At 40.4% G+C, this 15826-nt stretch overlaps 1 protein-coding gene across 9 annotated transcripts in view; it reads left to right on the forward strand.

Annotated features, from left to right (window-relative positions):
* Window positions 1-15826, forward strand: part of LOC105464801 (exocyst complex component 2) — a 204567-nt gene that overhangs the window by 143763 nt on the left and 44978 nt on the right. For all 9 annotated transcript variants that reach the window (XM_071097736.1, XM_071097742.1, XM_071097743.1 and 6 more), the window contains one exon: window positions 3125-3241. In XM_071097736.1, coding sequence (XP_070953837.1) covers window positions 3125-3241 — 117 coding nt within the window. The remainder of the gene's footprint in view (window positions 1-3124; window positions 3242-15826) is intronic.

Raw genomic sequence — 15826 nt, forward strand, 5'->3', positions numbered from 1 at the left:
GTCCCAAAGCGAGGTCAGCTGGCGTTCCAAAGAAAGAAGTGTGAAGTGCAGGGTGATTGGTGCAGAGCATTAGGGGACGACACGCAGGGGACGGCCCTGAGTCCTCACAAGCAAGAGCAGGGAGAGATGTCCTGCCCCGGTGTGTTGGCAGTGAGGGGCCTGGGTATGGACTTGACAGGAGGGTTTAAAACATTGCCTCAGGGCGGGGCTGGTTTATGCTGTTGAGCGACATGGTTGATCCTTCAGTGTTTTCCAGCTGTAACCTAAAGAGCGTCATCAGTGCCTGGGAGGTCGGGGTCCCCACTTGGGGGAAAGCCTGTAGGGAAAGCAGCCAGCTGGTCCAGTCTGAGCCGCCAAGGCACTCTGTGCTCCTCCAACAGGGCGCCGAGAGAAGGTGAGGGAAGCTGGGGAACCCCACCCTCATTGGAGGAGAGAAGGGCCAAATATATAAAAATAATGTTGAGGGTGCCAGTATTTATGGGCTCACCAGTAGCAGAGGGCCTCAGTTTGCCCTGAAAAGGGTTCATCAGAGAGATAGAAGGAAATCCGGATAGAGCAGCACAGCACTCCTGAGAGGGATGGATCACATTTAAACCAAGGAATGCTTGGCAGCCTCAAGGGCTGAGGGGCTTGTGGAGGACGGAAATGCAGCGGGCTAGGGGAGTCCTTTGGAGACAGGGCTGCAGGAGAGGGCCTCCCTAATGAACAGAGACTGCTGGAGTCTTCCCCTTGCTGGCACTCTGAATCCTCAGGCACTCCCTCCTGGTGTGCTGCGTCCCTGCACTTGGGGTGGTCCTGCTCTTGTGCCTCTTCCAGTGGGTGGAGCACAGGAGTCAGCCCTGGGCTCCCTGTGACCCGTGACGCTGCAGCTCTCTGCTGACTCGCACTGAGACTATTCTTAACGACCCCCAGGCCCCTCATGTGTGTCTCTGCAGGTTGCAGGACCTCCTCTCTCCCGCCTTACTCTCCAGGGTTTTTTTGTGACCAAATTCAATTCCTCTGTATTCTCCATTGAAAGCTATCTCATTAGATTTGGTGCGATCTTCTCAGGGTCTTGTTCTGTTATCCAGAAGGGAAGCAGCTATGGTAAGAAGGATATCTAGATTCAGAGTCAGAAGACACTGGATCACATCCTGTGTGACCTCGGGCACATCGCTGAGCGGGCACAGGCCCCGTGTTCTCCTGAACAAAACTGTGGTGGTGACGCCTGCGTCATAGAGATGCTGTGGGGAATCACTGAAGTAACATGAGACCGTATTCGTCACCTGCACGTGCTGCGTTTGATAGGTGGAGCTGCTGTTTTCAAATACATGTCTCCATCGTAGCTGTTAATAAGCTTCTGATTAGTCATCCAGGGTTGAGAGTCTACGCTGTTCAGTTTTTCTTTCCACTTTTACTGCGTCTGAATGATTAGATTTGAGCAACAGTGTGCTTGTAGGAGTCAGACTTTAAATCACTCAAATAGCTTTTCTGTGTTTCAAGAGCCGTGCAAATTACAATGGGAAAAACAAAGAGAATTAACAGGGCGGAGATGTGGCAGGCTCAGGTCTGCAAGATAAGGAGGCTTGACTCTGGAAGGAAAAAGTAATTAAGGATTGATTTTCAAAACTGAGCAACCAGCTGAGGTTTTTGAGGCAAACAGCGTGTTGAGGGCAGCTGATGAAATGTCACGTTTCGTTATTCCTTGTCCTTGCAGGGACTGTGTCATGGTAATTCCAGGCCCAGGGACTGGAGGGGATGCTGCATTCTCGTCCCTACCTCACCTGGACGGGTTTCCAGTGCTTATTCACTGTTTTCCTTCTGGCCGTTTATTCACGAAATGTGGAGGAGTATTATACATAATACAACCCTATTTACCCTGTCTTATACCCCATTTCCTATCTATAGGATAATTCAAGGCCATTCACTTGTTTGACAATCCTTTAATAATCCCTAGGCCTTTTATTTACATTTGCTGACCAAAAGCAGGTAGTGAATAGGCTGTACACTCTGCCAGAAATAAAGATGGGAACATTTGAAATAAAAGAATCTAGAAAGTTTTTGGAAACTGTTGAGCTAAATGAAAGTATTGGGAGATATAAAATATGCTTGGCAATTAAATTCAAGGATGTTATCTTTTTTTCACATATCCACATTTACTATATCGAATTATTTTACTATAAGTTGTTCTGGTTATGCACAGAAAGAGCATGCAGAGTATGTGATGGAAAGGGTTTTTTTTGCCAAAGGTTTAGTCAAAGGATCTAAGTCAAGGCTCTAGATTAGTCAAAGTTGTTCCAGAAAAGGCCACCGCCTGCGGGAGCATGGGTCAGGCGCCCTGGTGAACCGCACCAGCAGCATCAGGGCAGTTCCTGGAATTTTATTTACCAAGTGGTTTTGAACTGTGAAAGGATACTGTGTTTATTAGCATTTGTGTCTGGTAATTTTTGTAAGAAATTACTTTAGGTGGACAGAACCCTGGAGAATGTAGAAGTAACTCGCTTGTACCCTTTCCTGTTGGCTACACTGACCACAGCCTAAGCTGGAGTCCTCCACCCTCAGTGACCCTCACTGCCCATTAGAGGGAGATTGTTCCTTGTTTTCTTCCGCTAACACAAACAATTCTTAATGGCCTAAGGTGTTTGAAGGAGCCCATCATACAGATGTATGGCAGTATAATTCTCTTCCAAGTTATAAAAAATTTATGAACTATTTTATAATAGTTTCTACATTTTAAATGTAATTAATTATTTAAAATATTTATTCCCGTAGCCTTTTCTTGTATACAAAGTATTCAGTAAACAATATAGTAGAACACTTTTCATAAGAAACACTGATCCCAGTTCCCAACTGATCCTAGTTAATGGGATTTTATCAATCTGTTTTTCCATACGAGCTGTTAAGTTTTAAAGGAAATACTTGATTCTTTAGTATATTGCATGTAACTCTAAGCAAATAGTGAAGTTGCAGGATTTTATTGTGTTTCTCTTTATGTTATGATATTGGGAAAGAAGCAGCCAAGAGAAGCAAAGCATTGAATATTGACGTTAAAGAGCAGAGATTATAATTAAACTTGGCCAGTGTTAATCAGCTCTTCTCTCTAGCACTATAAATGTGATTTTCTAAAACTGTGTTTTGCTTTTAGGAACAGCGCCTTTTGATAGTCCTAAGTAATTGCTGCTTCCTAGAACGTCACACCTTCCTAAATATCGCAGAACACTTTGAAAAGCACAACTTCCAGGGAATAGAAAAAATAACACAGGTAAGCGAGTTCAATGCACACGTCGGTGGTTTTACCAGCTCAGTTTTCAGGTTGTTTCCTCACCTGTGTTCTTCTGCTGTCAGTGCCCATTCGCTCTGCGTGCCGCCCACGCCCACACTGCTTCCCCGCTTCCCCCGCTCCACCTCTGGACGGTTCCCTTCCTTCCCGTGGTTCACCTTGAATGGCTAATATGATACCCTTTTCTTTTCTCTAGAGCAAAACTCCCTCCAGGTTAGAGCTGGTTCACTCCTCACCTGAGCTGTGGAAAAGTGAGGGAAGAAAATGAGGAGGGAAAGGCAGCAAACCCAGATCTTTCAGAATCACCTCACGTTTGACTCGTTTTAGGTGAACGCTTTAGATACAGCCAGAGCAAAAAAGTCCCTGAGGCTGCGGAAATCCTCTTCCTGCTTCTTCACACCGCTCCCGCCTCTCTCCCTTTCTGTGTGGCCTCAGGGATGCTTTGGCTTTGCTGCTCTGCGCATGCGCGCGTGCGCACACCCCCGCTGGCTCAGAACAGCTGCGGGACTCTCGTCCTACCTGAAAACTGTGGCCTCCCCACTCTCCAGTCACGGCATACAGAAAGGCTGGGCAAAAGGGACACTGGTAGAAATTAATGGAGTGAGTTTTCTTAGTGTTACACTTTGTTGTTTATATATTTTTCAACTAAGCAGAAAAGGAAAAAATGAAGTAACCTTGTTATTAAGGTTGATTGGTTCCTGGGCAAAGGTTTATCAGATTTCTCAGTAAAACTATGCTAGTACCACTTTTTAATGTCAGTACAGTTTTCTCAATGCAAAGAATGAGAACGATAATGATCTGGTTAATCTTACAATCGACATGCACTCAGGATTACCTACTTTTTATAAATGGTGGTTCCAGTTCATGAACTACATTGGGATTTTTTTGTCAAAGAATGAAAATGTCAAAGTGGGCGGCCCTGTCTTGTTTTCCTGCCTTTTCGTAAAGATTAATCATCCTGATGAGAAATGTTGTGACTTAAGCCTTTGGGGTCAAATGTCTAGTTTATTTCCAGAAATTTTTGTGTTAAGAATTGCAAAGTGCTATCTTGCAGTAAAAAAGTGGCTATTTGTAGAAGGTGGCTGCTTTGTTTTTGTGTAACAACAGTAATGACATGAATGTATTTATTGGAGGAATTTTATTTATTTTAAAATATGTGAGATGATTAGGAATTGCATGTAAAAGAAGCAACAAGTTTGGTTTTCTCTAGGTTTTTTGCAGTACTAAGTAGGAACTGTTGCTTCACTTTATATCATTAAGAAGTATAATTAAATTAATTTTTTAAAATATTTTTTCATATCCTTCCTTGTCTTTGTCCAGATCATTTTGAGACCAAGGTAGTACAGATGGTCTGGAGATGTAGCAGTATAAATGGTAGGCTCTTTCCCACTCAGAATTTGGATTTTTTTTTTAATCAACCATCTTGAATATTTTGAAATTCAGTTGTGTTTAAAATGAATAGATAGTAAACTCGATTTAGATGATAACGTATGCACTGATTTTATTAATTTGTGAATCTGTTACTTTCATGATTCCAACCAAGTAAAATCTATTTCTGGCATCAAAGGGAAAGGTCTGCTGACTGCCACTGTTTTTTATAGTTTTCCCTCCAAATGACAAATAATTCTAGAGGCATCGATCCCGGAAAAGTCAGAGGGCAGAGGTCACAGTGGATGGCTTGTTCATTCTCTCTCTGTTTCTGCACTTGAAGATGAGGGTCTCTCATAGGGGGACCTCGTGTCACTGGCATCCTCATGTCACTGGGTGTCGGACCTTCTCTCAGACTCCTCTGGTGTGAGCCAGGGTTGGCCAAGTGTGTCTTCTGGGTATATTTCCTCCTGCTTTCTTAAGGTACTTATGCCAGGAGAAGCACGAAACGGCCAGTTTTTCATTCCCTTCACCTGTTCCTCACCTTGGACCATGGAGATAAATTCGCCTTAATATAGGAACAGGAGACAAATGCATGTTTTTAGGGGATTATTAAAATGTAATGGTCAGTGACGCTCGAGGCTAGAATGATTTTATACGTACACTTTTATTTGGTGCACATAGTCCTGGGACGAAATCGGGGATGGTGTCATCAGCTCCATAATCTTCCTAGGGAAACATACCCAGAGAGGCCAAGGACTTGACCTGTCAGCAGCACAGCAAGGCAGGACTCGAAATTACATTTCCTCGTTCTCAATCCGGGATGCTTTCTGGTCCAGCACCACGCATCTTCAAGAACAAAACTGGTCTCTTGAGAATGCAGTTAACCCTTAAATAACTCAGAGGTTGGGGTGCCAACCCCCTGTGCAGTCGAAAATCTGAGTATAACTTCTTGACTACCCCAAAACCTAGCTACTAGTAGCCTCCTGTTGGCTGGAAGCCTTATGAATAAAACAGCGCATCAACATGCATTTTGTGTATCTGTTACATACTGTATTCTTGTAATGTCGTAAGCTGGAGAACAGAGAATGTTAAGACAGTTATTAGGAAGAGAAAGTGTAGTAACACTATTCATGAAGTGGAGTGAATCATCTTATGAAGGTCTCCATCCTCCTCATCCTCACGTGGAATGGGCTGAGGAAGAGCAAGAGGAGGGTCGGTCTTGCTGTGTCAGGGTGGCAGAGGTGGAAGAAAATGGGTGTACAAGTGGACCCATGTGGTTCAGACCCGTGTTGGCCAAGGGTCCACTGCACACCAAAGAAATGAAAACAGGACATGAAGCTGGCTGGTTAGTGAGCATTGTTTCCGCCTTTATGAAACCACATTGAATGGTCATTCTTGAGATCAGGGTATCCAAATCATCGTGTTCCACAAGGTTCCTCCTTAAAAATAAGCCCCATTATAAACCTTTGGTGGACTCGGTGCTGTTTTAATCCAGACGGCACGTGCCAACAGGGAGCGTCCTGCCACGTGCATGCATTTTCATTAGTATTGCCCGTACCGTTTAGCTTTTGCTCAAGTCCTGGAGATGTCTTTTTCCAGTCATGCATTTTTTTTTTCAACTTATAAAAGTAAGACCCAACTGTTATTTTTAAAAAGAAAAAGTATTGGGAAGTCTAAAAAATAAAATAAAATAAAATAATCTATAATGCACTAACGCGCCTCAGTCAGCAGCCACTGTGAACCACTAAGCCACAACTTGGGAATGCCTCCTTTTTTCTGTTTTGTTTATTCATTTTAATTGACAATAATTGTGCGTATTTGTGGTGCACAATGTGATGTTTGATCTATGTATGCGTTGTAGAAATAGTTGGTCATCACCTCACCAGCTTACATTTTGTAGAGGACATTAAAAATCTTTTAGCAATTTCGAAATATGCATTATTATTAACTGTGGTTACCATGCCATGCCCTTTGATCAACACCTCCCCTTTCCTGGCCCCACTCTCCCTTCAGCCCCGGTAACTACCATTCTACTCTCTGTTTCTGTGATAATGACTTTTGTAGATTCCACATATAAGTGAGATCACAGTATCTGTCTTTCCATGCCTGGTTTATTTCACTTAGCATAAGGTCCTCCAGCACCATCCATGTTGCAGGTGGCAGAATTTCCTCCTTTAAGGCTGTCTAGTATTCTCTTGTGTATATGTACCACATTTTTAAAATCAATTCATCCATTACTGGGAATTATTCTTGACGTCATTCCTCATGATGGTTTTTGCCAGTCTTTCTTCTCAACTCAACCCCTGAACCATCTTCCAAATCCCTCTCTACCTCTCTAATTTGCTGTTCCCGTCCCGGCTCAGCCCTTCTGCATCATCTGACAGCCGTGATGTGGTAGGGACCTTCCTCGCGGGTGCTTTGCTTAATGTCTAAATGTTTCCCCTCTCCAACTTACCATCCAGAGTGTCCAGGACGGGCTTTCAAAAACCCAGAGCTGCTCTTGGTGTTCTTCCTCCTCTTGTGTTTCAGCCTCCTTATGCCTGAAGAGCTAAGCTCCGTAGGCTGGCGTTTGTGTAGGATTTTCATCTGGCTCCCTTGCCTCTTTCTCTCATGGCTTTTTGTCCCCTACTCCAACACCTCATCATTTAGCCTGCTCACCTGCTCATCTTTCCTTGAACATTTCATGTAGTTTGTCTGTTGATTCACTCATTCAGTGAATAAACATTCAATGCCAGCTTACTGTGGAGCCCTATTGTGGGAACATTGATCTGTAGCTTGTGTTGTACTCTTTAAGCCCAGCATTTTCTTTATGAGATGACTGTTAATGACTGGTCCAATTTCTTTAATGGTTATATAACCATTCAGCTTTTTTATTGCTTCCTGTTAGTTGTAGTCATCTAGGACTACAACTTTTTCTAGGACTTTGCCCATTTTGCTTAAATTTTCAAATCTGTTGGCGTAAAATTTTTTTATAATAGTTTTATTTTATTACTTCAACCTCAGCTGCTATGTGGCCCTTTTTTGTACTTACTATTGCTTGTTTGTATTTTTATTCTTTTTTTCTTGCCAGAGTCTTTTTCAGAGAATCAACTTTTGACTTTAGTAGTGCTCATTATATCCTTGCTTTCTCTTGCAGTAATTTGGACTCTAAACTTGTTTTATTTACATAGTTCATTGATTCTAAACCTTTCTGTCTTCTAATATGAACACTTAAGGCTGCGAATTTCCCTCTGAGTGTCTTTTTAGCTGTGTTGCCCATATTTTAACAAATGGTATTTTAGTTATTCTTCAGTTTTCTATTTTTGAATTTTAATTCTATTTTAATCTTGGCTAGAAGTATTATTTTAAATTTCCAAGCTAAGGGAGCAGAGCAGCAGTTAGAATTAGTTTTCTCTTTGTTAGAGATTTTTAACATAATTGTTCTGAGGTCAGAGAATATCATGTTTTTAGGTTTGCTGAGACTTACTTTGTAAGCTGATATGTGGACAGTTTTCTGAAACCCTGCCTCAGTTGAAAAGATCGTGTCCTTCCGTTTTGGATACCACATTCCACAGATGTCTGTTAGATCAGGTTTGTGGATTATGTTGTTCAGTCTTATAGTGGGTTGTGTTGTTCAGTCTTGTAGTGGGTTATGTTCAGTCTTGTAGTGGGTTGTGTTGTTCAGTCTTGTATATCCATTCCTTTTGTTTGGTTGGTTTGGACTTTAATCTCTTGATTACTGAGAAGAACATAGTAAAGTCTTTCCTTGGCTCCTTTTTATATATTTTATTTGCCTCTTCTATTCTGTATTTTTGTTATGTGTCTTGGTATTATTATGTTTTTTGGCCTTTTTGTTCCTTTGGCTCTAATTGATGTCTTTAATCAATTCTGGAAATTTCTAAGCCATTATCTCTTCAAATATTTTTTCTTCTCTATTCACACTTTTCTGTCCTTCAAGATCTCCTATTGGACATATGTTAGACCTTCTCACTCTGTTCCTCACATCTCTTAATTTTTTTCTTTTTTTTTTTTTTTCTCCTCATCTTTAATTCTCTGAACTGATTGGGGTAATTTCCTCAGCTGTCTCTTTTTGTTCCTTGTTTCTTTAGCTGTGTCTAATCTGGCTGAAATTTACTGTGTATCGAAATGTTATTTCAGTTGTGTTTCTTCTCCAGAAACTCTTTGTTTTTTGTTACTAAGTAAGGGGAAATTATTAACTTACTGTGGAATGGTATAATTTCAAAAATCAGGGAAGGAGATAGTAGTAGCAGTAAAGTTCTTTCCAATGTCTCTCTGATAATTCTATGTAGATAGAAAATCAAATACAAGCTATGGTCAAGTATAAGATTATCCTACTGAGAATAGTGGAGCAAACAAGTGAAGCTGAATATACAGGATGTGAGGTGACTAACGTGATTATTAAAAATTCATGGCTGGGTGCGGTGGCTCCTGCCTGTAATTCCTGCACTCTGGGAGGCTGAGGTGAGTGGATCACCTAAGGTCAGGAGTTCGAGATGAGCCTGGCCAACATGGTGAAACCCCATCTTTACTAAAAATAAAAAAAATTAGCCGGGCATGGTGTGCACATGTGTAATCCTAGCTACTTGGGAGGCTGAGGCAGAAGAAAGAATCGCTTGAACCTGGGAAGCAGAGGTTGCAGTGAGCTGAGAACGCACCATTGCACTCCAGCTGGGTGACGGAGTGAGACTCCATCTCAAAAAAAAAAATTTCACAGAAAAAGACACCACTCACATTTTGGATGCACTGAAGATTAGTAAGACACTGGGTTAGAGCAACAGCAGGAGGGTGAAAGAAGTGAGGCTTGGAAGCCCTCACTGACAAGTCCTGGAGACCTGGCTGTCCTTCTGTTTCACGTGACAGTATATCCTGTTTCATCTCTAGTTCTCTTTTTTGTGTTAATACCTCTCCTAGGAGTTAAGAGGTTTTTTTTTTTTAATTAGTTATTTACTTGGCATTTATTTTGCCCACATTTGACAAATTGTGGTTCAGTAATATAAAGGAATGTCAGTTTGCCACCTGTCCTGCCATCCGTTTGAAAAGAGCTAAAAAAAATTAATTTGTCTGAACCTCGTTATCCAGATTCACTTGGATAGATGTTCTGATGATAGTTTGACAACCTTATTTCTATACAGATGGCGAAGTTAAAGGCAGTCTTTCTGTCATGTTTGGAATGAAAATAATTGTTTGTTGTTTATTTTCTTTCTGGGAAGCACACTTTTTAGAAAGCATTATTACCAAAAATTTTTGAAGTCACAAATTGGAAATTTTAAATTGGAAACATTAAAATACATCAAAATAATGATTTTACCTTTTAAACCATTTTGCCTGTGTTGAAGACAACAGTAAAGAAATTAGAGAAATATGACATCGACTCAGGCGTCTCTTCTCCAGGACTGTCCATTGGGAGCCCTGGGCGGAGTCAGCGCCTGGTGGGTGAGGGGAATATGTTGTTGAATGTACATGATTGCTGCTAAGAAAGGCAGGACAGTGGCTTACCTGGGAGTATCGACTGCTACACCCACATTCTGCCTCCAGCATTGCTGCTAAGAAAGGCAGGACAGTGGCTTACCTGGGAGTATCAACTGCTACACCCACAGTCTGCCTCCAGCATGTGCCTTACCTCTGAAGGTTATTCCCAACAGTTTTTAATGCTTCAAAAGACCCTCCTCAGTGCTCATAAGTACGAATTCAGCGAGTCAGTCTATTTCCAAATATAGAGATTCCTGAACTTACGATGATGAGGCTACCTCCAGATAAACCCTTCCAAAGTTGAAAATATTGTAAGTGCATTTTCTACTTATGATACTTTCTTTCTTTTTTTTTTTTTTTTTTTTTTTGAGGCAGAGTCTCGCTGTGTCACCCAGGCTAGAGTGCAGTGGTAAGATCTTGGCTCACTGCAGCCTCCGCCTCCCGGGTTCAAGCAGTTCCCTGCCTCAACCTCCTTAGTAGCTGGGATTACAGGCACCCGTCACCACACCTGGCTGATTTTTGTATTTTTAGTAGAGACACGGTTTCACCATCTTGGCCAGGCTGGTCTTGAACTCCTGACCTCGTGATCCACCCGCCTTGGCCTCCCAATGTGCTAGGATTACAGGCGTGAGCCACCGTGCCTGACCAGATATTTTCTACTTACAGGGGGTTTAACCTGATGTAGCACATCATGAGCCAGGGAGCATACTGAATGCGTATTGCTTTCACACCATGGTAAGGTGGGACAATCATGAGTTGAACTATCATAAGTTGGGACTGTCTCTACACAATTAAATTGTTACCATTTTTAAAGAAGGCACCCTGTTTTTGTTAGAGACACCTGCCCTAAAAGGCCTCTGTACTCTCGCACCTCCGCTCTGCCCTTTCTCACCCGCCAGTGACCTGTAAGCTTCTCTGTTTAACCACTGCATTCCTTAAACATACTGGTTTATAAATGCTTTCTTTTCTTCCTTTCCTATTAGACTGATTTCCTTAGTGTCAGGATGTTTTTAAATTTAATCTTTCTTCCCCACTCTCAGGTAGTGATGAATGGTAGATGGAGCTCACCCTTGCTTTCTGAGCAGGAATCAAGCAGACCAGTCAACCTCTATGCTCAGCAGCCAGTGTGAACAGGGCGTTAGTGAAAAGGAAGCCGTTGAGATCATAGAAATAGCTGCTAGCATTTATTGTGTATTCACTTCCAGTGTGCTATGCAAGTTTCCTGAATATCTGTTTAAATCCTCACAACAAAAGTTATGAGCTATGTACTCCTGACATTGGTCCTGCCTTATCACACATTAATACTGCCATTCTACTCTCTTTTTGTAGCATCTGCCTATTAACTATTTGCACATCCATTTATTTTCAACTTGTCTTTTCCCTTCTCTTTTTAAAAAATGAGGTATTTACCTGCAGTAAAAGGTACAAATCTTAAGCTTACGGATTGATGCTTAAGCATCACGTGGTCCAGCATATGCACGCGTTCCAGCATCCACCACCAGATGAAAATACAAAGCCTTCCCTTGTGCCCTGTTTCAATAGGCTCCGTTTTCAACAGCGTTCCAACTGCCACCGGCAGATAATCATTTTGCCTGTCCCAGAAGTTTATGTGGAGTTCCATGAAGTCTGTAGTCTTTTGTATCTGGCTTCTTTTGCACCAAATTAATTTTCTGAGATTCATCCAAGTTGTGTGTACCAGTGATTCATTTTCTTTTATTGCTGAGTTTGGATAACCAGATTTTGTTTAATCATTCTCATGGTGATGGACATTGGGTTGTCTCCAGTTTTAGGCCTTTATGGATAAAGTTACGGCGAATATTCTTGTCAGTCTCTTTGTGGGCGTTTGTGCTCACTGATCTTGGATACATACCTTGAAGTGCAATTGCTGGTAGTGGCACAAGCCAGTTAGGAACTCTGAGTCGTTTTCCAGAGTGTACACTCCATCGGTGATAAACTCGGTTGTAAACTGCATCCTAGCCAACACTTAATACTACCAGTCTTGTTTATTTTAGCCAGTCTTATTGTGGTTTTAATTGGCTTTCCCTGATACTGATGCCAAGCACCTTCTCTGGTATATTCAGACACTCACATTCAGGCAGCTTCTTTCTTGAAGTGCTTGTTTAGCCCCAGCTCATTTTGTAAATTGGATCAGTCATCTTTCTACTGACGATTTTTAGAAGGTTCTGTATAAGTCCTCTGTCACACGTACATATTTTTTCAGTTCATGGCTTGCTGTTTTGTTTTTATAATATCTTTTGAGCAGAACTGTTTAATTTTGATGAGATCCACTGTATCAAGCTTTTAAAATGTTTAATGCCTTTCATATGATGTCAGAATCTTTACCTGCTTCAATGTCCTGAATATTTTTTCCCAGAAGTTTTGTAACGTTAACTTTTATGTTTAGGTCTACAATGTCCATCCTTATGCCAATATTGCATTGTGTTATTTATTACAGGTTTATAGTCAGTGTTGATATCATGTAGTGTGAGTCTTCCAACTTTGTTCTTTTTAAATTGTTTGGGCTATTTTGGGTCCTTTCCATTTATATATAAATTTTAGCCTGTGAATTTTTACCAAGAAAAGGCCTTTTAGGAGTTCATCGAATTTGGAGAAAATTACCAATATTGATCATCCTATTTATTTGTTTAGGCCATCTGTAATTTCTTTCAGCAATGTTTCATAGTTTTCAGTAGAGATTTTCCATGTCTTTTGTTAAGTTTATTCCTAGGTATTTTATTTTTTATGGTATTGTATTATAATTCTTGTGTGTCTATTATATAGAAATATAATTGATTTTTGTTATTGACTCTGCTACTTCAGTAAATTTGCTTATTCCATTAGTTTGTCAACCTGCTTATAATTTCTAAATACATGATCATGTCTTCTGTTAATAAAGACAGTTTTGCTTCTTCTTTTTTTGGTATTATTTCTTGCTGGATTTCATGGACTAGGACCTCGGGTATAATCTTGAAATAAGTGGTGAAAGGGGACAACCTTGCATTATTCCTGATCTTCTGGAGAAGGCATTCTCTATTTGTACCGTTTTGCAGATGCCGTTTACACAGCGGATTTTCTTTCTGGTCTTAGTTTACTGAGAATTTTTATTATGAAAGTTTTCTCAAGTGCTTTTTCTTCATCTGTTGAAAAAAGAAGGCTTCTGCGTGATATATTTTTAAAATTTATTTATTTTATTCGCAAATAGTTTGTTTGGATTTTTATGTCTTTGTTCATGAAGGCTATTGGTGTGGATTTTTTTCTCATAATATCTTGCTCAGTTTGGATATTAGGGTTATACTGGCTTCTTTAAACAAAATAGGAAATGCTTTCAGCCTCTATTCTATGAAAATGTTTGTGTGTGCTGTAACTTCTTCCTTACAGCCTTGGTAGCATCTCCAGTGAAACCACCTGGACCTGGAGGTTTTCACTGTCAAGCCCTTGCCTATAATGGATTCAATTAGTTTAATAAATATAGGACTAGTTGTGCCAGTTTTTGAAGGTTGTGTTTTTCAGGAGATTAGCAGTTTCCTTTCTGTTGTCAAGACTTGATGGTATAAAACTATAATGTCCTTTTACTATCCTTTTAATATCTTCAGGATCTATAGGAATTTTTTTTTTTTCATTTCTGTTCTTGGCGACATATGAGTTTTTGTCTTTATTTCTTCTTCAGTATTGCCCAGGAGCTTATCATTTTTGTTATTATTCCTTTTTAATTTTTAAAAATTTTCAAATTTTTTAAGAGGCAGGGTCTTTCTGTGTTACCCAGACTGGAGTGCAGTAGTTCAATCATAACACACTGCAGCCTCGATCCCCTGGGCTAGAGTGATTCTCTCCCCAGGTAGCTGGGGCCACAGATGTGCACCACCATGCCTGGCTAATCATTTTGATTTTTATCTTCAAAGAACCTATTTTTAGCATTGGTAGTTTTCTTTAATATTTGCCTTTTAAAAAATTTATTTCTGTTCTTTATCTTTTCCTTCTATTTTCTTTGGGTTTAATTTTCTCTTTTTTTAGATACTTGGGGCAGAAAATTAGAGCAGTGGTTTAAGTTTTTCTCCTTTTAAACCTTTCTTTGAAGACGTTTTCAGCTATAAATGTCTAGCCACGGGTTCCCTCTCACAGATTTCGATATGGTGTCCCTTCGCTGGGTGTTACTAGTCTTTCCCTTTTGGATGCCTCCTCCCTTTGAAGAAATCTTACTTAGCACTTGTATTTCACATGCCTGGGGAGCGTCTAATTGTCTATTTCTGTTTGTGTTTACAGACGCTAGAGAGAGAGAGAGATGAAGAAGGGCAGAGTTACTGCCGGTCACTGTTTCCTCAGTAGTGCGTCTTCTGCGTTCGGATTTATTTGATTTTAGGTTGGAGCCCTTGCTCATTACATGGGTGAAATACTCTTTGAACCTTTGCATATCCAAAAATATCTTTCTTGGACTCTGTTAAGAGAATGACATGCTGGCTAACAGGATTCTTGGGTTCTGTTCTTTCGTTCCTGTAGATTTTAATCCAGTGATTTCAGCTCTAAGTATTGCATGTGAGAAATCTTATGTCAGACCAGTTCTTTCTTCTTTATAAGTAAATTATTCTTTTGATCTAGAAGTTTGAAAGTCAGTCTCTCGCACTCTCTCTCTCTCTCTATTTAGAATAAATGTATTAGAAACTAGAAACTTTAACAGCCTAGATGTGTGGGCTGTCTTACCAGTCTAGCCTGGCACTCTGCAAGCCTACTCAAGTTGCAAACTTGGGTCTGTCTTTAGATCCAGTTAAATTTTCTCCTATTGCTTGTTTAATTAATACCTTTTCTCTAGCTGCTTATATTTCTTTACTTAAATTTCTATTTTTTGCATGTTAGAACTCCTGAATTTGAATCTATAAATTACCTTGGGCAGTATGGCCATTTTCACGATATTGATTCTTCCTATCCATGAGCATGGTATGTTCTTCCATTTGTTTGTGTCCTCTTTTATTTCACTGAGCAGTGGTTTGTAGTTCTCCTTGAAGAGGTCCTTTACATCCCTTGTAAGTTGGATTCCTAGGTATTTTATTCTCTTTGAAGCAATTGTGAATGGAAGTTCATTCCTGATTTGGCTCTCTGTTTGTCTGTTACTGGTGTATAAGAATGCTTGTGATTTTTGCACATTAATTTTGTATCCTGAGACTTTGCTGAAGTTGCTTATCAGCTTAAGGAATGCCATCCCCATCAAGCTACCAATGAGTTTCTTCACAGAATTGGAAAAAACTGCTTTAAAGTTCATATGGAACCAAAAAAGAGCCCGCATCTCCAAGACAATCCTAAGTCAAAAGAACAAAGCTGGAGGCATCACGCTACCTGACTTCAAACTATACTACAAGGCTACAGTAACTAAAACAGCATGGTACTGTTACCAAAACAGAGATATAGACCAATGGAACAGAACAGAATCCTCAGAAATAATACCACACATCTACAGCCATCTGATCTTTGACAAACCTGAGAGAAACAAGAAATGGGGTAAAGGATTCCCTATTTAATAAATGGTGCTGGGAAAATTGGCTAGCCATAAGTAGAAAGCTGAAACTGGATCCTTTCCTTACTCCTTATACGAAAATTAATTCAAGATGGATTAGAGACTTAAATGTTAGACCTAATACCATAAAAATCCTAGAGGAAAACCTAGGTAGTACCATTCAGGACATAGGCATGGGCAAAGACTTCATGTCTAAAACACCAAAAGCAACAGCAGCAAAAGCC

This window comes from Macaca nemestrina, chromosome 5 (genome assembly GCF_043159975.1).
Source record: "Macaca nemestrina isolate mMacNem1 chromosome 5, mMacNem.hap1, whole genome shotgun sequence".
NCBI lineage: Eukaryota > Metazoa > Chordata > Mammalia > Primates > Cercopithecidae > Macaca > Macaca nemestrina.